At 37.8% G+C, this 23531-nt stretch overlaps 1 protein-coding gene across 1 annotated transcript in view; it reads left to right on the top strand.

The window, feature by feature from the left end:
* NPAT (nuclear protein, coactivator of histone transcription) overlaps positions 1–23531 on the top strand; it is a 53338-nt gene that overhangs the window by 5593 nt on the left and 24214 nt on the right. Inside the window, exons 2-6 of the mRNA XM_040482898.1 lie at positions 12852–12970; positions 16810–16870; positions 18898–18970; positions 20727–20767; positions 22032–22259. Coding sequence (XP_040338832.1) covers positions 12852–12970; positions 16810–16870; positions 18898–18970; positions 20727–20767; positions 22032–22259 — 522 coding nt within the window. The remainder of the gene's footprint in view (positions 1–12851; positions 12971–16809; positions 16871–18897; positions 18971–20726; positions 20768–22031; positions 22260–23531) is intronic.

Here is a 23531-nt window from a genome sequence, read left to right as displayed (position 1 = left end):
TCTTTCCATACTTTGGCTATTGTTGATAGTGTTGCTATAAACTTAGGGGTGCACGTGTCCCTTCGAAAGAGCACACCTGTATACCTTGGATAAATGCCTAGTAGTGCAACTGCTGGGTCATAGGTTAGTTCTATTTTTAGTTTTTTGAGGAACCTCCATACTGTTTTCCAGAGTGGCTGCACCAGCTTGCATTCCCAGCTTCTATTATTCTAATAGAATTGGTCACGATCTAGTACTTAATGATGATAAGTAAGCTTTTAGTAAGCAAATAACTGGTTTTATATATATATGTATATGTATGTGCACGTGTATATGTATGTGTGTATATATACGTCTGCGTGTGTGTGTGTATATATATATGTATGTGTAAGCTTTGAAGTAGTCAAAACTGTGAAGTAGGCACTTAATACAATTACCACATTGTTTTGGAAGTCTTAAGACAAAAGTAAAGCAAAATACATCAAGTCTAATCTAAAGTGTCCAATCTGGATCGCCCAAAGTTGGGCATGTTTTTTGTTTTGTTTTTAAAGAATTGGTGTGTTTTTTTCTTAAGATTTTATTTTTTAGTAATCTCTACACCCAACATGTCACTCAACAACACGAGATCAAGGATTGCATATTGCGCTGGCGGAGCCAGCCAGGCGCCCCTGAAGAATCCTTTTACTTCATCTGAAGCAGTCATCAACCCAGATGGTATTCTGATTCCACTGTCCTAATCACATCAGTGTAGAATAATTGACCCCACCTTCAGGACCACTCAGAATCTAGATTTTAGGATGCTGTGGGTATTTGGGTTTTTTCCTAACTATGTAACCTGATACAGATCTTGGAAAAACCATTTAATGTCATCTGTGCCCAGTTTCTTCTTCAGATTGAGGAAGCCCAAGGTCCCTCTCAGGTCTAAATTCTGTGATTCCTGGATAAAGAAATCTGCAGGCAGGAGGCTCTTGTCAGTGTCTCTGGGAGGGTTCCTAGTGCCCTGCAGCCCAGCAGCAGAATAAAGCTCACTTACTGAAGGGCCACCTCATGACTTAATGGGCTTTGATGTGGGCAGCTACGTTTTAATTTTCTCTGAGAGCACATTTCCTGGGGTAAACTGTGCTTTGCAGTGGAATAATGGCCATGTCAGATATTTGGATTGCTAGAGAGTATCTCATTTAGAAGTCAGTTTCAAATCACATTCCTCTGGTAGTTTTTCTATCAAAACAAAATAAAAGCTCCCAAACGAATATTTATCTCGGAGTTTAAATCTGTTGGAATGATAAAAGGATCTAAGAGTTAAGCATCTGTAAAATATTTGAAGCTGGGTGAAATCGCAAATACTAATTCTAATAATCTTTGTTAAATTTGAGTAGAAGCCAAAGGAACTAACAGAATCCCTGGGAACACTTTCAATATAAACTGTTAATCCTATGGTCATGACTAATAACTCGAATTATAAGAGTTGAGGAAAGGCATAAATTGTCTGTGCAAGCACAAAATCAGCCTTACACATGAGAGAATGGGTCATGTGGAGGATGCTGAAAAGTCTCTTGTCCCTCTCTGGTAAACTGATGATAATGCTACAAGATGGAAACCAGGCTATAAAATAAAGTAAGCCATTCTGCCTGAATTTTCAGGATTAGGTACCCATACTTCTGCACACATGCATCATAGCTTTAAACATCACTAGTTTTCTCTGATTATGGGCCAGACAAATATTTTTTTTTTACATCTTTTTTAATGGACTTTTTAAAAATTTGTTTTGAGAGGGAGTGTGTGTGTGTGTGTGAGTGAGTGAGCGAGCGAGCGAGCGACCGAGCGAGCGGGGGAGTGGCAGAGAAAGAGAGAGAGTGAGAATCCCAAGCAGGCTCAGCACTGTCAGTACCAAGCCCAGTACAAGGCTCAATCTTAAAACCTGAGCCAGTATCAAGAGTTGCACACTTAACTGACTGAGCCACCCAGACACCCCATATTTTATTATCTTATTTGATCTTCTCAAGGGCCCAGAAAAGTAGCAACTGCTTGCTCTATGGTACATTGGTGGAAAGCGAGGTCCCAAGAGGATATATGTGTGCTATAAACTGCTTTTCTTTTAAATGCCAGAAAACACTGAAAGACCGTCCTTGATCATAGATTTTTATTCATTTGTTCATTTAGCTATCCATTTATTCAGGAACTCGTTCAATTTTTAACTTTTTTTTCAACGTTTTTTATTTATTTTTGGGACAGAGAGAGACAGAGCATGAACGGGGGAGGGGCAGAGAGAGAGGGAGACACAGAATCAGAAACAGGCTCCAGGCTCCGAGCCATCAGCCCAGAGCCTGACGCGGGGCTCGAACTCACGGACCGTGAGATCGTGACCTGGCTGAAGTCGGACGCTTAACCGACTGCGCCACCCAGGCGCCCCAATTTTTAACAAACCCTACTCCAAAGAAAGCTTCCTGAAAATCCAGCCTATCCCTCTTTTTTGCTCTATTTTATTGTATATGTGTATGCTACATATATAATATGTATTGTGTCCGTGTAAACAATATATGTATCATTAATGTATATGCTGTGTTCACCAGTTGATGCGTATTTGAGTTTTATAAAGCTTATACAAACTTAAAAAATGTTGATAACCTTGCTTACAAGTTTGTGTGTGGACATAAGTTTCATTTCATTTGAGTAAATACCAAAAAGTAGTTGCTAAATTGAGTTTACTATCTCACTATTTGTTTTCTGTTTGTCTCATTTGTTTCCAACCAAAAAATGTGCCACTTTTTCCTACACTCTTATGGGTTATTTTTAGTATTCCATTTTGTCTACACTACTAGGTTATTAACTTTAGCTGTTTGTTTTCATTTTTAAAAAGTAAAGCAGAACACATTAAATCTAATCTAAAGTGGGAACTCTAGATTGCCTAAACTTGGACATGTTTCTAAGAGCCAAAGATAAATATCTTAGGTATTTTAGGATGCATTGTAATTTTTGAACGTTTTTTATAGAAGTAACTTAGTCTTTTAACAAAGCCTTTTCTGAAGTGTATACTGAAGTGTAATGTCTTATGATAAGCCATAAACTGTCTGATCTGTAACCATTCCTTGGCCAGCATATGCTACCACAAGTGACCATATTATTCTGAGAAAGGTTACTTCTGTTACTACATTGTGTTTAGGGAGGTATTTCTCAACCTTACTTCATTATCATACCCTTAAGGAGTATTTTTAGACTCCCCCCCCCCCAATTTCCAAATATTTTAATGTCACAAGTATACTATTTACATATTGTATGTATATCTGTGACTTATGCATAAAAACAGTGGTATTTTCTTTGTTCCCTTGCTGCCTTTGTACCAATTTTTATCCCCTTAAGGCTATGTTGTTCTTTTGAGAATGTTTGGTCTGCAGAAAAGCAAATCCACTTTAAGGAATTAGATTTCACACCACCACCTGTTAGAAGTCTCAAGTGGTTATGAATACATCTGGGTGATTAGAAGTTTTGAAACTCTCCCATGGAAAGAAATTGTTTATCTTCAGTTTAAATTCTGAAGCATATAAAAAGCTCCACCTGCCCTGATTCCAGAGTGACTCCAGTGGTTCTTAACATATTTTAAACTTCTGTATTCATGAAATCCTAGTAGCAGCTGACTTACTACAAATAATGTAACTCAAAAAGCAAACCTTCATAAAAATGATAACTTCTCAGCTGGCTGTAGAATTATAAGGGTTTATATTTGAGCTCTTTATTTGTAAAAAATAAAAAAGGAAAAAATAGCCATTTATTCTTGATCTCCTTTCCTATTTGAGGTGATTTCACATCTTCAGTGATAGAGATATTGAAGTAGTAATATATGAGATAAAAGGTTTCTTCTGTTTCTAAATGTCCTCCCATACTCCAAAGGACATATCTTTGGGGTTTTTATTGGTATATTTATTTGTTTCTTCCTGTAGCATTAGTTAACAAAAGGTTGGAAAACCGAATCATCACCTGTAAGTAGAAAGTGGTGAGTTGGTTCCCAGATCCCAATTAGGCCATTTCCTAAAATGGGATGACAGTTTTGTGGCTCTTTCCTTTTATAACCTTCATATATAATGACTTCCTAGGCACTCTTGCTACTTTTTTGACTTGGAGGGCCTGGTTAAAGACACAGTTCCAGGTGAGAAGAATAGAACCTTATAATTTTAAAGTTGGAAGAGACCTAAATAATTGCATTGGTAGTTAAATACTTGAGTACTGTACTAGCACTGAGATGAGTCTGCTACAAAAGTATCTGATAAGAGGAGTATAATACATGCCAAAAAAGAGTCTCTGAGTAAGTGGTAGTTACCCTAGACCTGAAAAATGAGTTGGAATTAGCTAGACTAAGAAAGGATAAGCTGCCCAGGCAACAGGAATGACATTTACAATGGCCTTGATATCAGAACATTCATGAATTTGCACAATTGAGAGACCAGTTAGTCTGAGATGGAATGACACAAGTCTCAAGAAGAAATTGGGATGGAAAACAAGTAGAACTTCATATAACATATTAAGAATTAAGGATTACATTTTTACTTTGAGTTTATGTACCACAACATGTAGAATTCAGTGGTTTTCAGTATATTCACAATGTTGTGCAACCATCATCACTATGTTAATTCCAGAATGTTTCTGTCATCCCAGAAAGAAACCCCAAACCCGTTAACAGTCACTCCCACTTGCCCCATCCCCCCCATCCTCTAGCAACCACTAATTTCCTTTTTTCTCTGTGGATTTGCCTATTCTGGACATTTTATATAAATGGAATTATAGTAAAACCTTGGTTTGTTGAGCAGAATTCATTTCGGAAACATGCTTGTAATCCAAAGCACTTGTATTTCAAAGTGAATTTCGAGAACCATTGACTCAGTTGTGATCACGTGACATTCATTGTCATGTACTACTAGTATTGTGAGACATCACTGGTTTATCAAGTTAAAGTTTTTTATTAGAAATATTCACTGCTCTTACAGAACACTTGCAGAACAAGTTATCCAAGGTTTTACTGCATACAATGTGTGAGCTTACTGCTGCAATCCAAGGTTTTACCGTATACGATACGTGATCTTTTGTATCTGACTTCTAGAATGTAATGTTTTCAGGATTCATCCATGTTGCAGCAAGTGGAAGTAGTACTTTGCATGGCTGAATACTGTTCCATTGTATGGATATTCCACATTTTGTCCATTCACTGATGGACATTTAAGTTGTTTCCACTTTTTGGATATTAAGAAAAATGCTGTGAGCACTCATGTACAAGTTTTGTTTGGACATACTGTTTCAGCTCTCTTACATATATACCTTAGTAGAATCACTTGGTCATTTGGTAATTCTGTGTTTAATATTTCTGAGAACTTCACAAGGAATTTTCTAACGATTTTGTACTACTTTAAGTTCCTACCAGCAATGTATGAGATTTCCAGTTTCATCACATCTTTGCCAATATTCACGACTGTCTTAATTCTGGCTATCCTAGTGGTATGAATTGGTGTATCCCATTGTAGTTTTGGTTTTAAATTTTCCTAATTACTAATGAAGTTGAGCCTCTTCTCAGGTGCTTAACGGTTTGTTCTTTATAAATTCTGGATTGTGGTTCCTTATCAGGTAGATGAGTTGCACATATTTTCTTCCGTTTCATCCATTGTCTTTTCATTGAAAGCACAAATTGTTTTTACTTTTGGTGAAATTCATTTCATCTAATTTTTTCTTTGGTTGCTTGTTCTTTAAATGTCATAACTAAGAAACCATTACCTGATCTGATGTCAGAAATATTTACACCTCTGTTTTATTCTAAGACTTTTATGGGTTTTGCTCTTAAACTTACATCTTTGATCTATTTTTAGTTCATTTTTATATTTGGCATGAGGCATGAGGATCCAACTTCATTCTTTTGCATGTGGGTATCCAGTTCTCCCAGCATCAGTTGTTGAAAAGACTATTTCCCCCATTGAGTTGACTTGGCACTGTTTCTGAAAATCAGTTGACCATAAATGTCTGGACTGTGAATTCTGTCCCATTGATCTATGTGTCTCTCCTTATGCCTGTAACATATTAGCTTGATTACTATTACATAGTAGTATATTTTGAAATGGGTGTTTCTCCACCAGCTATTTCATCTTGAAGATTGTTTTAACTACTCTGTGTCCCTTGTATTATGGATGTTAGGATCAATTTGTGAATTTCTGCACAAAAGACAACTAAAATTTTGATAGAGATTATGTTGAATCTGAGAGTATTGACATCTCAATAATATTAACTCTTCTAATCCATTAACAAGGTATATCTATCCATTTGTTTAGTCTTTAATATCTTTGAGTGGTATTTTAGTTTTTAGTATAATTTCCTTCTTTTGCTAAACTTATTCCTGTTTTATTCTTTTTGATGCTGTTGTAAATGAAACTTTTTTTAATTTCATTTTTGAAATTCATTGTTCATTGCAAGTATATAGAAATGCAGTTAAATTTTGCATATTCATCATGTATTCTGCAGCCTTACTGAAGTCATTTATTGACTTTCATAGTTTTTCTGTGTACATGGATTCCTTAAATTTTCCTATTTAAGACATCATATCATCTGCGAATGGAGATATTTGATTTTTTTCCTTTCCAGTCTGGATGCTTTTTATTTTATTTTCTTTCCTAATTGCCCAAGCTAGAACCTCTAGTACAGTGTTGCATTGAAATGGCAAGAGCAGGCATCATCTTGTCTGTGATCTTATGGGGGAAGCTTTGACTCTTTCACCCTTGAGATGTGATATGTTACCTGTGGGATTTTCATAGATGCCTTTATCAGGTTAAATTCCCTTATATTCCTAATATTTGCATCATGAAAAGATATTGGAATTTGTCATGGTTTTTCTGCATCTTATGAGATAACATGGTTTTTGTTCTTTATTAATATATAGGGTAATGGCTACTAGATATTTAATATCGTGTGTTACATGGATTTATTTTTGTTTTATTGAACTGGTCTTGCATTTCTGGCACAATTGTACTTTGTCATGGTGTATAATCATTTTTAAATGTTACTGAATTTATTTTGTTAGTATTATGTTGAGAATTATTACATCTACTTTCTCTTGGGGGATATTGGTGTGTAGTTTTCTTGTGATGTTATTGTCTGGTTTTATTATCAGATTATTACTACCACTAGCAACTGAATTGGGAAATCTCTCTTTTATTTATTTATTACTTTTTTTAAAAGAGTTGGTGAAATTTTTTCAGTGTTTGATAGAATTCACCAGTGAGGCCATTTGATCCTAGGCTTTTCTTTGTGAAAAGATTCTTTATTACAGTTAAATCTCTTTACTTGTTTTAAGTCTGTTCAGATTTTCTCTTCTTTCTTGAGTCCGTTTAATGTCTCTGTAAGAAGTATCTGTTTTACCTGGGCTCTCTAAATTGTTCATAGTACATACAACTATTCATAGTATCCCTTTATAATCCAGTTTATTTCTGTAATTTAATAGTAATGTCCCCCCTTTTCATTTCTGAATATAGGAATTTAAGTCTTCTTTATCAGTCTCATTACAGATTTGTTGATTTTTGTTAGTCTTTTCAGATAATCAACTTTTAGTTTCATAGATTTGTCTCTTTTGTTATTCTCTGTTTCATTTTTTTTTTCTACTCTATTTTCTTTCTTCTGCTTTCTTTTGGGTTTAGTTTGCTCTTCTTCTAGTTTATAAAATGGAAGGATAGGGTATTGGTCTGAGATATTTTGTCTTTTTTTAAAGTTTTTATTTATTTATTTTGAAAAGAGTACATGCAGGAGGGGCAGAGGGAGGGAGAGAGAAAATCCCAAGCAGGCTCCAGACTGTCAGCACAGAGCCTGACACAGGGCTCAAACCCATGAAACATGGGACCATGACCCAAGCCAAAATCAGGAGTCAGTTGCTCAACTGATTGAGCCACCCATGCACCCCCAGGATTTTATCTTTTAAATACAGGTATTTACTGGGACGCCTGTGTTGTTGAGTTAACCCAGCGTCTGACTCTTGATATAAGCTCAAGTCTTGATCTCAGAGTCATGAGTTCAATCCCTGCATTGGGCCCTGAGCTGGACGTGAAGCCTGCTTTGAAAAAAAAAACAAAAAACAGGTATTTAAAGCTATAAATATGCCACTAAGCACTGCTGTAGTTGTATCCTGTTTTAGCATGTTGCATTTTTGTTTTTGTTTATCTCAAAATATTGTCTCCTTTTGTTTTCTTCTTTGATGCTTTGATTATTTAAGAGAGTGTTGTTTAATTTCTGAGTATTTGTGGGGCGCCTGGTTGACTCAGTCGTTTGAGCGTCCGACTTCACCTCAGGTGATCGCAGGGTTCGTGGGTTCAAGCCCCACGTTCGCTCTGTACTGACACTTCAGAGCCTGGAAGCTGCTTTGGATTCTGTGTCTCCCTCCCACCTCCCCCTTTTGCACTCTCTCTTTCTCAAAAATAAATAAACGTTAAAAAACTTTTTTAAAAATTTCTGCATATTTATGAATTTCTTATTATTGATTTCTAATTTCATTCTGTTAGGGTCAGAGAGTATCCTCTATATAATTTCCATCAATTTTTAAATTTATTATATGTCCTAATACATAGTTTATCCTGGAAGATGTTCACCTACACCTGAGAAGAATGTATATTCGGCTATCGTTGGGTGTAGTACACTATAGAAGTTAGGTCTAGTTGGTTTATAGTGTTCAAGTCTTGTTTCCTTATTGAACTCTCTAGTTGTCTATTCATTATTGAAAGTGAGACATTTTTGGGGCGCCTGGGTGGCGCAGTCGGTTAAGCGTCCAACTTCAGCCAGGTCACGATCTCGTGGTCCGGGAGTTCGAGCCCCGCGTCAGGCTCTGGAGCCTGGAGCCTGTTTCCGATTCTATGTCTCCCTCTCTCTCTGCCCCTCCCCCGTTCATCTCTGTCTCTCTCTGTCCCAAAAATAAATAAACGTTGAAAAAAAAATTAAAAAAAAAAAAAGAAAGTGAGACTTTTTTGAAGTGTAAAACTTTTATTGAATTGTCTAGTTCTTGTTGCACTTTTGTGAGTGTCTCCTGTGTGTTTTGTGTATCTTTTGAATGATTGGATATTTTATCGCCATCTTTGCCCCTACTAACAATGTTTGTCTTACTTTGTCTGATTCATTGTAGCCTCTTCAGCTCTTAGTTCCTGTATGAATGGTGTATCTTTTTCCATCCTTTTATTGTAATCCATTATTTGTTTATTTCTAGAAGAGGGAGAGTGAGTGGGTGAGGGGCAGAGAGAGAGAGGGAGACAGGGGATCTGAAGCAGGCTCTGTGCTGACAGCCCAGAGCCCCATGTGGAGCTGGAACTCACAAACTGTGAGATTATGACCTCCTGAGCTGAGGTCAAACACTTAACCGACTGAGCCATCTAGGCGCCCTGAGAGAAGGAATATGAAACAGGCTCCACAGTCAGCATGGAGCCTGACATGGGGCTCAATCCCACAATCTGGGGATCATGATCTGAGCCAAAATCAAGAATGAGATGCCCAACCAAATGAGCCACCCTAGGGGCTCCCCTAGGATTCCCTTTAATATTTCTTACAGAGTGAGTCTGCTAGCAACAGTGCGTCTGGGTTTTGTTTTGTTAATGTGGAAATATCTTAATTTGTCCAATTTGAATGAGTTTTGCTGGTCTTAGTTGACTTTTTTGTTAGCATTTTGTATGTGTCATCTCCCTGCCTGTGGTCTCTGTGGTTTCTAATGAGAAAAAAGCCATTAATCCTACTGCGGATTGCTTGTATGTGATGAGCTGTTTCTGATTTCAAGATTCTCTCTTGGTGTTTTGACAGTTTGAATATGCTGTGTCTAGGTGTGGATTTCTTTCACTTGATCCACTCGGAGTTTATTGGCCTTCCTGCATGAATAGATTAACGTGTTTGCAAAAATTTTGGAGGTTCATTATTTGTACATTATTTCTTCAAATAGTCTTGCTTTTTTCTGTGTCTCTTCTCTTGGGACTTTGATAATGAGTGTCTTGGTACAGCTGATGATACGCCACAGCTCCCAGGGACTCTGTTCATTTTTTGCGATCCTATTTGTTTTTGTTCCTTATGCTGGATACAGATCATCTGATCTGTGTTCAGGTTCACTAATTCTTTGATCTGCCTCAAATCTGTTGAGCCCCCCTCTAGAGAATTTCTCATTTTAGTTCTACTTTTCAACTCTAGAATTTCTACTTGGTTTTTATTTTGTTTATGCTTTTTGTAGAATTTCTGTCTTATTTCTGTTTGGTGAAACATTGCTCTCATACTCTTTTTAGGTATTTATGAATAGTTTTCTTTAATTCTCTGAACTTATTTAAAATAGCTGACTTTTTAAAAGTTTTAACTATAGTGTCTTGGTTTCCTTAGGAATGATGTCTGTTGACTACTTTTATTTTCCCTTGCATATGAGGCATACTTTCTTGTTTCTGTGCGTGTCTCATAATTTTTTGTTGAAAATTTGACGTTTTAAATAATATAATGTGACAACTCTTATAATCAGACTCTCTTTGTTACTGCACTTTATTGCTTCAGTAGTGGCTGTGAACTGCTGCCTGAACTAATTCTGTAAGGTCTATAGTCTTTAAATTTATATCCTATGATTGGAGAATGATTTTTTTCATTTTTTAAATTTATTTTTTTAATGGGTATTTATTTTTGAGAGAGAGAGAGGGAGAGCCAGAGCTTGAGCAGGGGAGGTCCAGAGACAGCGAGAGACCCAGAAATCGAAGCAGGCTCCAGGCTCTGAGCTGTCAGCCCAGAGCCCAACGCGGGGCTCGAACTCACAAGCTGTGAGCTCATGACCTGAGCTGAAGTTGGACGCTTAACCGGCCAAGCCCCCGAAGCGCCCCCATCCCCCTGCCTTTTTTTTCATTTTTTAAATGCTTGCTGTCAGTTAGTCTCCCTTTGTTTACCAAGGGGCTGTGTGTATATTGGGCACACTTCAACATTCAGCTAAACCATTGACGACTCTGCCTGAGCTTTCACTTCCTGCTTCCGCAGAGCCTTACCTAGTAAGCCAGAGGCGAGGGCTTGGGGCCTTGTCACGTATATTCTGAGTATGCACGTTGCCCTACAGTTGCACGTGGCCTCCTACTATCTCAGGAATATATCCTAGCTTTTCATAGCCTGCCATGTACTCTTCATGCCCCAGCTTTTTTTTTCCTTTTAACTTTTTTGAGTTAGCTTCTTTGTCCTACTCTTCTGTCACAGGCAGCTGTAGTGTTTAGCAATTCATGCCGGTAGTTTTAAGCAAACATCTTAAAGAAGTTTCTTTGCACTGGGTAAATTCAGATTCATCTCAGAGACAAGCCATGCAACCAGAGTTTTACAGGGAATTTTCACACAGATCACATTATGACAATTTCTGGAAATGAGTCTTTGGAAAAATTTCAGCATATCCAGCCCCTCCATTGGCTGCTAAGCTGTTTGTTTTAATTGTGATTGCAGGCTATTGACTTTCAAGTATATATTGCTCAGCTAGGGAGATGATCATGAGAATAGAGCTAGTTTAAGTGCCAAGATGTTCATTATATGTGATGTTCATCTATTTTTCTTTTTTTTTTTTTTTAATTTTTTTTTCAACGTTTATTTATTTTTGGGACAGAGAGAGACAGAGCATGAACGGGCGAGGGGCAGAGAGAGAGGGAGACACAGAATCGGAAACAGGCTCCAGGCTCCGAGCCATCAGCCCAGAGCCTGACGCGGGGCTCGAACTCACGGACCGCGAGATCATGACCTGGCTGAAGTCGGACGCTTAACCGACTGCGCCACCCAGGCGCCCCCATCTGTTTTTCTTAAATGCTCTCAAAACTTTGATTATATTCAGAGTTTTGTGACCTTTTTTTAATTGTGCTAGCGTTCTCATTTCTTTTATGGACGAGAGGATTTTTGGAGGTCCTTATGTTGCCATTCCTACTGAAACTGCTAAGATTTTAGAAATTTAAACTGAGAGATACAGGAAGTGATGGAAGGGCTTTACACATGATCAAAGGGCTTTACACAAGGGTTTAATTTCACCAGCTTTGATCCACAAGTCAAGGCAAGTGTGATGTTTTATACATGAAGCACCTTAGTTCTGCAGAATATAAGTGATTTTTTTTTTTGCCCTATATTCACAATGCTTATTTTAACAGAATGGAAGAACCTGGTCTCCCAGGATCTCATCCAATGTTCTTTCTGTACTATACTACCTTTTTTAGTGGTTGGTAATGCTAAGAAACAAAACAGCAAGGATAGACTGGCTGCTAGTCAGGTCGTATGTGTGCAGGTACCAAGCACTGATACGTAAGATTGTTCCATAAATGTTGGTTAGATGTAAATGCTAATAAAGTTCTTGTTGAAATAGTGTTTTGACTCCCAAAGGGCATAAATTAAAAATCAAAAGAGTGCCGTTCTTGCCTTTCTTGAAAAGTAGGTCTTTTGTTCATTTTTCTCTTAAACCAGTAGGCAAATAAGTGAAATGTACAAGTAAGTAGCAATTTTAGGAGAATGTAGTATTTTTTGATAAGCCAGTAAGTTAATTTATACTCTATGCCAACCTTGTGAGTATGGAGTTCATGGAATAGAAGAACATTTATCATTTCCTTATTCTCCTGTTATTTATCATTATTTTATTCTCTTCTAAGCATTACTGGGTGTTGGTTGCTGTTTATCAGACACCTTATATTTCTCGTTTACCTGGAGTTTTTTCCATCAAACATCTATTCTATGAAGACTACTTTGTATTGAAGCCCATACTGGTGGTTCTGGGCAAGGCTGCAGAATACCAGCACATTCTACCTAAGGGTTCATTCGTGATATGAAACTGCTGTAGCATTTCAACAGCATTTTGGTAAAAATAGAGAAGCTTACTCGCATCACCTAAACTTCTGTTTTTCATTTAGGTTACTTGCAACAGGAAAACCTCACTTCTACCTGCCAGACTTTTATTTTGGAAAGTTCAAATTTAAAAGAATATGCCGAACATTGTACAGATGAAGGTTTTATCCCAGCCTGCTTACTGGTGAGTGATGTGTTCCTTACAGGAAATATTTCCTCACTGGCCAACATGAGAGACTGTAAACACAGTCTTAAAATCAGCTCATTAGCAGTATCAGAATTCGTAAAGATTTGATAGTATTCATGCATGAGTGGAAAGACCCAGAGAAGGCCAACTCTTCTTTTCACACATTTATTTCACACAATTACAACTTTGCCTCTAAGAATCAGTTTCAAAATGACTCTCTCATTTCTCATTAATTCCACTACTGTTTGTCTTGAGGCTCACTTGTTTTCTGCTTGCCATGGACTAAAATATTTGTGTCCCTCAAGATGCATATGTTGAAACCCCATCACCAGTGTGATGCTATTTGGTAGTGGGATCTTTGAGAATTAATTTGGTTTAGATTGGGTCGTGAGGTTGGGCCCCATGTGTTGTGATTATTGCCTTTGTAAGAAGTGGAAGAGAGAGATCTCTCTCCTTGAATAAGCACAGAGGCGATGTCTAGAAGCCAGGAAGGTGGCCCTCACCAGGAACTGAATTGGCTGGCACCTTGACCTTGGACTCGCTGGCCTCCAGAATAAGAAATGCCTATTTAAGCCACCTGCTGTATAGTGTCTTACAGTTAACCATTTTTTTCCTGCATCTGGTTGCTTACTTTAGATAAATAAAAAACAGGTATTTTGTTATCTTTGTTGTCACTTCAGCTGTGCTGACAGCTCAGAGCCTGGAGCCTACTTCATATTCTGTGTCTCCTTCTGTCTCTGCCCCTCCCCTGCTCACAGTCTGTCTCTGTCTCTGTCTCTCTCTCTCAAAAATAAATAAACATTAAAAAAAAAAAAAGATTACTAGACCAACAGAGCATCATTGGGAATACAGTGGGTGTATTTTGTAACCACGTTATTTGACATAGTATTTTGTTAATTTATTTTAAACATGCCTCCTTAGATTCATTTCAGCTGTCACAAACAACATTCTTTTCTGTGGAGGAAACCTGAAAAGACAAGTAAAACTGCTAGAGAATATCAAAGATAGTGCATTCATTTAAGATGTCCATTCTCCCCATTTTGATCTATAGATTCATTACAATTAAAATCCCCATAAGCATTTTTATAGATAGCAGCAAGCTGATTTCTAAATTTCATGTGGAAAAGCAAAGGGACTAGAATACTCCAAACCGTTCTTAAAAAGGATAACTTGGAAGAGTCCTGTTACTTAATTATAATAATGAGTTCTGGTCATCATGATCCGGTAATGTTAGGGAGAGGTTTGGCACTTACATCAGTGGAACAGAATAGAGCCCAGTGTAGACCCATGCAAAACTGATTTGTGATTGAAGTACAAAGGGAATTCACTGGAGATGGTAATTTATCAACAAATGGAGATAGAGCAATAATCATGCAGATTCAAAAAAAGATTCTCTACACATACATCATACAAAGACTACCAAAGTGGATAATAGACCAAATGTACAGCATAGAACTATAAGACTTTTCAGGAGAAAATTTATGTTAATTTGGATTTGATGGTGAGTTTTAAGTATGACACAAAAAAGGAAAAATTGGTAAATTAAACTTCCTAAAAATTTAAAAATTTTGCTGTACAATAGACTGTTCAAAGAATGACCAACCATAGGCTGGAAAAAAAAAATTACATTATCAGTTATGTGATAAAGGATTTGTACCCAGAACACCCTTTTAAGAACTATTAAAATTTTTTTTAATGAAATTATTTTGGGGGTGCCTGGGGGGCTCAGTTGGTTAAGCATCCTACTCTTGATTTCGGCTCAGGTCATGATCTCATGGTTCGTGAGTTCGAGCCCCACATCAGGCTCTGTGCTGACAGCTCAGAGTCTGGAGCCTGCTTCAGATTCTGTGTCTCTCTCTCTGTCTTTCTTCACCTCCCTTGCTCTTACTGTGTCTCTTTCTCTGTCTCTCTCAAAAATAAACATTAAAAAAAAAAAAAAAAAACCTCTTTAAAAAGAAAATCTTTTTTTTTTTAATTTTTTTAATGTTTATTTTTGAGGAAGACAGAGAGAGAGTGTGAGTGAGTGGGGGAGGGGCAGAGAGAGAGAGACACACACACAGAATCTGAAGCAGGCTCCAGGCTCTGAGCTGTCAGCACAGAGCCCCATGCTGGTCTTGAACTCATGAGCCGTGAGATCATGACCTGAGCCGAAGTCGGGCACTCAACCAACTGAGCCACTCAGGTGCCCCAAAAAAGAAAATCTTTTTAAAGGGCAAGGGATCTGAAGATGGCAATAAGCTAATTTAAAAACTCCAAATCATTTGTCATTGGGAAAATGCAAATTAATACTCTAAAGAGATACCAACAGGGGTGTGTCCGTGGCTCAGTCCGTAAAGCCTCTGACTTCGCCTCAGGTCATGATCTCACCGCTTGTGAGTTTGAGCCTCACGGGGGCTCGATGCTAACAGCTCAGAGCCTGGAGTCTGCTTCCAATTCTGTGTCCCTCGCTCACTCTGCCCCTTCCCCGCTCATCGTCTGTTTCTCTCTCTCTCTCAAGAATAAGTGAAACATTAAGAAAAAGAGGTACCAGCAAATATATATTAGAATGGCTACTGTAAAGAACAGTTTAAAAACTGTCAGATCATTAGCAGTAATGGTGCAAAACAGCAGGAACTCACATTTATTGCTGCTGAGAATGTAAAATCATACAACAACTTTGAAAAACAAATTGGCAGTTGTTTATAAAGGTAAACATGTGTTCCCCATGTGACCCAGCACTCATACACCCAGATACTTAATCCAAGTAAATTGCAAAACATGTTCACACAAAAGCCTGCACACTAATGTTTATCTGTGATGGTCAAAAACTGAAAACAACCAAGGTATCCTTTAGCCAATAAACGGATAAACGGTGGTACAGCCATAGAATGGAATACTACTAAACAACAAAAAGCAAACATGCTGTTGACTCAAAAAGCGTGAATGAATCTTAAATAAATCCCTCTGAGTTCTACTAAATTAGCCATTCTCAACAAATAATGAAAATGTAATGTAGATAATGGGAGCCAGGTTTCTCTGTGAGAAAGAACATACAAATAAGATTAAGAATGGTCGCGGGGGTGGGGCACCTGGATGACTCAGTGGGTTAGGTGACCAACTTTGACTCAGGTCATGGTCTCACAGTTTGTGGGTTCAAGCCCCACTTCAGGCTCTGTGCTGACAGCTCATAGCCTCTAGCCTGCTTCGGATTCTGTGTCTCCCTGTCTCTGCCCCTTCTCCACTCACTCTTGTGCACTCACATTTCTCTCTCTCTCTGTCTCAAAAATTAATATTTTAAAAAGAATTTTTTTTCAAAGAAAGGGCAGATTAGGAGTGGGTCCTTACAGTTTTAAAACTTAGGGGACTGGATCCCTCCCTTGCAGCTGAAAACTGCTTTTCTGCCTTTGGACTATCTTAGCTAAAAAAACATAGTCTTAGTGTCTTATTCAAACAGACAAGGTCCTTGGGGTGCCTCGGTGGCTCAGTCAGTTAAGCTTCTGGCTCGGGCTCAGGTCATGGTCTCATGGCTCATGAGTTTGAACCACACGTCAGGCTCTGCACTGATGGTGCAGAGCTTGCTTTGGATTCTCTCTCTCCCTCTCTCTCTCTCCCCTGCTCACTCTTCACTGTCTCTCTCAAAATAAATAAATAAAATTTTTTAAAAATTTCAAACAGGCAATTTTCTCGACTCGTGGAAGATTTGATGCAACTCCTAAGTGACTCTTTATTTTTGATAACTTGTTCTTCACCCCCATCAAAATATCCAGGTCTTTTATAATGTTATATAGACGTTCTATGGTGGAAGATTATTGGCAGTGTTGCACAATTTTTGTAATGCTTGATTTTTTTCTTTTCAGTCTTTGTTTGGAAAAAACTTGACAACAATTCTGAATGAATATGTAGCTATGAAAGCAAAAGGTAAGAATTCAAGTTCAGGGATTCTTTTTATCTAATTTTTAAGTAGAAATAATTTTTAAAGGATATTAACGCCTCTTGCAAATCAAAGGAAAACTTTTCAAAAAACAAAACAAAGCAAAAAACTTATCTCCATTACGATGAGAGAAGTTTTACTGGGAAATACCTAATTAAAAAGTTTGCATTTATATTGAGAAATTGTAAAAATCTGAATGCTGATGAATGTAACAAAATAAATTTTGTAAAAAATAAAACTCCTAAATGTAGGTCTCTGCCTTGATGAACAGCATTGCTACGTGTTAGAGAATTTCAAGATAACATTTTAAGTCCTTTGTAGTCTAAATCTGGACACAGGACCCAGTCATAAAATTCTGATTTATATTAACCAGAATATAAATTAATACTTACCTAAGTTAATATTTTAAGGGGAAAGTTAAAATTGTTTTATTCTCTAATATTATTTTTGTAGCTCAGAACATTAACAAGAATTACCATAAAACAATAGCATTGAAAAAAAGGAAAGATGCTTCATGTTTATTGAGTATTTGTCTGTAGGCAGCTTTGTGCTAGATGCTTTCATATGTTTTGTAAACAGTCCTTAAACTAACCCAGTAAGAGGTATTTATTGTTAAAATCCATTTTTATTGTTAAGATCCCAGGAAACTGAGAATTAAGCCAAACAACTTTTCCCAGATCGCAGCCCTAGAAACTACAGAGAGTAATATTAAATTTTTTTTAAATGTTATGTTTGTTTATTTTGAGACGGAATGAGTGTGAGCTCGGTAGGGGCAGAGAGTTGGGGGGAGAGGGAGAATCCCAAGCAGGCTATGTGCTGCCAGCACAGAGCCCGAAGCAGGACTTGATCCCACAAATCGTGAGATCATGACCTGAGCCAAAATAAAGAGCCTGATACCTAACCAACTGAGCCACCCAGGTGCCCCTCTACAGGAATTTTTACAGTGTAAATAACATCAAAAACTATATGCTCTTGCAATATGAACGTTTAATCCCATTTTTATGTTGGGTAGCTTTCTCTGGTTTGAGTTTTTTGTAAGTATATGGTAAAGATTTTAAATATCCTGTAAGTTCCCCAACACTGTGGACTTTAAGAGCATATCCTAAAAAAAAAAAAAAAAATCATTTCTCAGGAATCTTACCTGTAACTCTTAAGTATAGTAAGCGGTGGTGCTTTTTTCTTTTTTTTAATTTTTTTTTTTTTTTTAACGTTTATTTATTTTTGAGACAGAGAGAGACAGAGTATGAATGGGGGAGGGTCAGAGAGAGGGAGACACAGAATCTGAAACAGGCTCCAGGCTCTGAGCTGTCAGCGCAGAGCCCGACCCGGGGCTCGAACTCACGGACCACGAGATCATGACCTGAGCCGAAGTCGGCCGCTTAACCAACTGAGCCACCCAGGCGCCCCAAGCGGTGGTGCTTTTATTGAGGGGTTGCTGACCAATCACAGTAATTTGGACATGAAAAAATTGGTTGTGGAAAAATAATTTCCATACTCACAGGAGTTTGCATAACCTTTATGAAATTTATTATAAATCACATTATTTTAATTCACTTTTAAATGTCACATGTTGTCAAATAGAACAGATTTAAGATAGTTTGTCCTTTTGGGCGCACCTGGCTGGCTCGGTCAGTGGAGCATGTGACTCTCGATCTCAGGGTTGTGAGCTCACCATGTTGGGTGTAGATTATTTAAAAATTTTTTAAAATCTTTAAAAAAAAAAAGGAAATAAAATAGTTTGTCTTTTATTTAATACAAAGAAGATATAAAATCGTTCTTAAAAAGCTTCAGAGACTTTACAGATGTCCATTTCCACTCATTGAGTCAGATAGTCAGTGGCTTGAGAAAAGAAAGAAGTACAGCTTTGCAGGTCATTTTACAAAGTAGGCTTATTTCCTAGTTTCCAACATAAGGTCAACAGTTGAGAGAAAAGGTTTTTTCCTTGTTGATTTTGTGACCAAATTAAGTGATGAATTTTCTTCAGCCATATTCATTAACTTTTCTTCTTCCCTAGAAACATCAAATGATGTTCCAGCAATTATGTCATCTCTGTGGAAGAAGTTAGACCATACGCTTTCCCAGATCAGGTAATAAATAAAAAGCCTGTATAGTAAAGTTATCAGAACATGCATGATGATTTGGGAATGCAAACACATGCAGAAAGCTCTTCAGATTTAAATCTTATGACCCACACAGTGCGCTTCTGTAATACTGATCTAATTTTAAATTTACTCCAGAGGTTATGGATATTCCTGTTTTTTATTGGAATAATTTGAAATAAAATACATATTTAATAAAATGTTTAGAAATAAGGAAATTGAGACTAACACATGTTTAATGATATTCCCAAAGTCCCTTAGCAATTTAGAGGCAGCTCTCTGGGTACAATATAAATCTAATCCAGCCTTGTGTGAATTTCCTTACACAGTTGAATCTCCCTTACTCATGCAAAGAATTGATGTGTTGAATTCGTGCCTCATTGGTTCTTCCCCTGTAAAGAAACAAGCCTAAATAAAATGCTACTTGTGGAATCTTCTAATTTTGGAATTTTCTCATGGTACTAATGTGCACCTTTTACCGAGGTCATGGCCATGTAATGCCCTACTGGTAAACAGCTCTTACCTAACTTTAGAGTGTAGTATAAAAACAGTTTCTTACCCTTTCTCCCAGAGAAAGTGGAACACTCAGCATAAATGCAGCAGGGGGCTTCATTTCCTTCCCAGTTTAAACTGCTGAAATGGCTTCAAATGCTTTCTGTCTAACTCTATCACATCTTATTTGGTTCTCTTACCTTTATTCCCCCTTTCTTGACTTTTTTCTCCCCTTTCAAATAATCTTGAAAGAAATTCACGATTTAATTAGCACCTATAAATATTTATAAGTTACTGAGATGTTTTGTTGAGATGCTACATAAAACTAAAAGGCTCTTAGTCAAATATTCTCCAAGATTGGTGTGTGTGTGTTATTAAAAATGCTTTTTCAATTTAATAAGTTTTATTGCTCTTTTTCATAGAGACTAATTTAACAGATTTCCCAGGAAGAGAGCAGTATCTGTGATTGGGTAACCAGTTCGTAATAAAAGGAGAATCACCTTATACTGTGAATTTTCTTATATGTTTGCTTTCCTGTTTGTTTTCCTTCTTTGTTAGACACTGGATAAAATAGTTTTATAAGTAGTAAATTTGTTAAAAGCAGGATATTCTTTGAAATTAACTTCAGGATTCTGACATATTTATGTATGGAGTCCTATGTGAAATGAAGAATTTCTTTGTGAAGGTATCACTGTAGTGATAAAAGGTAATTAATAACTACAGAATTTTATCCATGGCTTCCTTAAATATATAGACTTCCTAAAGTCAAGTCGAATTCTTAATGGGATGTCAGAGTTCTCTAACGCTTACCGCATTGGATAAAAACTTGATTGGGGCGCCTGGGTGGCGCAGTCGGTTAAGCGTCCGACTTCAGCCAGGTCACGATCTCGCCGTCTGTGAGTTCAAGCCCCGCGTCAGGCTCTGGGCGGATGGCTCAGAGCCTGGAGCCTGTTTCCGATTCTGTGTCTCCCTCTCTCTCTGCCCCTCCCCTGTTCATGCTCTGTCTCTCTCTATCCCAAAAATAAATAAAGGTTAAAAAAAAAAAAAAAACTTGATTATTAAAATTCGGTGTGTGTGAGTGTGTTAACATGCCACCATTCTAAAGCAAGTAAGATTGGTCACCCCTCAAAAAAAATGTGCGTATCTTTTTTTATCTGAGAGAGGTCTATTATCTTTTAATTCAGTTTACTTCAGGTCTGACTGTTAATAAACTAGACCGTATCTTTTAACATCTAACTCTTTTATTTGTTAGGAGCATGCAAAGTTCCCCAGGGTTTGTTGCCAGTCAGAGAGGTAGGTATTCAGCTTTATAAATAATGTTTAGCATTAATTCAGACTTAAACTGTCAAATTTATGCTAAGTATATATTTTGTTTAAACTACCGCTCTTTGGGGCGCCTGGGTGTCTCAGTCGGTTAAGCATCCGACTTCGGCTCAGGTCATGACCTCGCACTCCATGAGTTCAAGCCCCGTGTCGGGCTCTGTGCTGACAGCTCAGAGCCTGGAGCCTGTTTCAGATTCTGTGTCTCCCTCTCTCTCTGACCCTCCCCCGTTCATGCTCTGTCTCTCCCTGTCTCAAAAATAAATGTTAAAAAAAAATTTTTTTTTAACTACTGCTCTTTGAAGTACAGTTATTACCATAATAGGAAATTATATTGTAGAAAAGAGCATTTGAAGTACTCCCTGTTTTTTTTCATTGACTCTAATGTATTCATGTCTTTAATTCTCATTTCATTGGTTTGTTTCTTAATTTGTAGAGGTGTTATCAGTATGAATTACTAAAGAAATATACTCATAGATTTATAAACTTTGTGTATACAGTTGACCCTTGAATCACACTGCTTTGAACTGGGTGGGTTCACTTATTCACAATTTTTTTCTGTAAATAAATACAGTACAGGAATATAAATGTATCTTCGCTTCCAATGACTTTGTTAATCAGGTTTTCTTCTCTAAGGCTACTTTGTTGTAAGACTACAGTATAATATAACATACAGAATATGTGTTCAATTGTCGGTAAGGCTTCTGGTCACCAGTAGGCTATCAGTAGTTAAAGTCTGGGGGGAGGGGCACCTGGGTTGCTCAGTCGGTTAAGCGTCTGACTTCGGCTCAGGTCACGATCTCACCGTTCATGAGTTCGAGCCCCACGTCGGGTTCTGTGCTGACAGCTCAGAACCTGGAGCCTGTTTCAGATTCCGTGTCTCCCTCACTTTCTGCCCCTGCCCCCCTTGTGCTCTGTCTCTCTCTGTGTCAGAAATAAATAAACATTAAAAAAAAAAAAAAAAAAAGTCTGGGGGAGTCAGAAGTTGTATTTGGATTTTTGACTGTGCAAAGGGTCGGTGCTCTTAACCCCTGTGTTGTTCAAGGGTCAACTGTATGCATTTTAGTTTGTTTCATACGAAATTAACACCTAAACTTAGTTGTTACTTTCAGGGGCTCTTTTTCAATCTATAGCTCTAACGTGTTATTAAATAGTAGGATGTGTATCACATAGACTTGTTAAAATTGCCAGAGCACTCTGACACGGAGTTAATTTTTTAAATTCTCCTGTGTTGCAGTCCGAACAAGAAGTGGAATTGCAGAAATCAAAAGGCAGAGAAAGCTCGCGTCTCAAGCGGCCCCCGTCAATTCAGAGTTGCTGACTTTAGCGTATCTTTCAGGACAATGTCCTGCTACTACTCCTTCAACAGCCACACAGCTTGTCCGGTCAGCTGGCCAGATTACAGCTCCTGTGAGGTCAAATTTTGTAGTGGTTAACCATTCACAGTCACAAGACACTGTGGCCAGTGAGTTTAAATTTTGTTCTCTGAGTTTTGTTTTTAGTCACATTGTGTAAATAGATGATATATTACTGTCTTTATAAATTGTAAAGTACTATAAACTGGAACAGACTTTGGGTAAGTTTGTCTTAAAGTGAGCATGTTGTTATACTTAGAAAACATTTTAATCTAGAATTCTTATCTCTATTCTGAGGTCCAACCTTGAACTTTCTTCTAATTCTCCGTTTTCTACATTAGTAGAAAAGACTTGTGTTATATTTGATTTTAAAAGTAGTACACAGTAAATTTGACCGCCTCCTTATATTTGTTCATGCCAGTCTCCTAGAACGAACAGTGTTCTTCCAGTTCACCTCCATCTTTATCTACATGTTGAAAATCATTCATATTCTGTGAATCTTAGAGCTGGAGGTACACTTAGAGATCGTCTAGTATAGCTTGCTTGTTGTGTACTTGAAATGGTTGAAAACACCTGATACTAAGGGGCGAAAAGCTATTTAATAACAGAGTTGGGATTAAAATTCAGATGCCAGTCTCACTTAGACAAGTTTTCTTTCTCCTGTGCAGCTGAAACTTACTGCCATCCATGACATCCTCCCTCATTTCCATCTCTTCTCCAACCTTTTTTACACCCCTGGGTAAAAACGTGTAGTATATACACACTATAGTGTACACTTAGTTTACAATTCTTACACTTCCTCCAATCTGCCATGTTTTGTTGAGACTGTGCTGTACTTAATTGTAAAACCTGAAGTCAGACAATGGGGCGCCTCAGTGACTCAGTCAGTTGAGCGTCCAACTTTGGCTCAGGTCACGTCTCATGGTTCGTGGTTTCGAGCCCCGCGTCAGGCTCTGTGCTGGCAGCTCAGAGCCTGGAGCCTGCTTCAGATTCTGTCTCCCTCTCTCTCTTCCCCACCCCCCCACCTGCACTCTGTCTCTCAAAAATGAATAAATGTTAAAAAAAATTTTTTTTTAATCTAGGGGAGCCTGTTTATAATGACAAAATACTGAAAATAATCTGAATCTTGTCTGCTCAAATGGTGGTCAGTGGACCAGAAGTATCAGTATTACCTGGGAGCTTGTCAAAAATGCATAATCTTGGGGAGCCTGGGTGGCTCAGTCAGTCAAACGTCCGACTTCAGCTCAGGTCATGATCTCTCGGTTTGTGAGCTCGAGCCCTGCGTCGGGCTCTGTGCTGACAGCTCACAGCCTGCATCCTGCTTTGAATTCTGTGTCTCCCTCTTTCTCTGTGCCCCTCCCCCACTTATGCTCTGTTTCTCT

This window comes from Herpailurus yagouaroundi, unplaced genomic scaffold, assembly GCF_014898765.1.
Source record: "Herpailurus yagouaroundi ecotype Mexico unplaced genomic scaffold, PumYag 161, whole genome shotgun sequence".
Classification (NCBI taxonomy): domain Eukaryota; kingdom Metazoa; phylum Chordata; class Mammalia; order Carnivora; family Felidae; genus Herpailurus; species Herpailurus yagouaroundi.
This window is presented reverse-complemented; position numbering and strand designations above follow the sequence as displayed.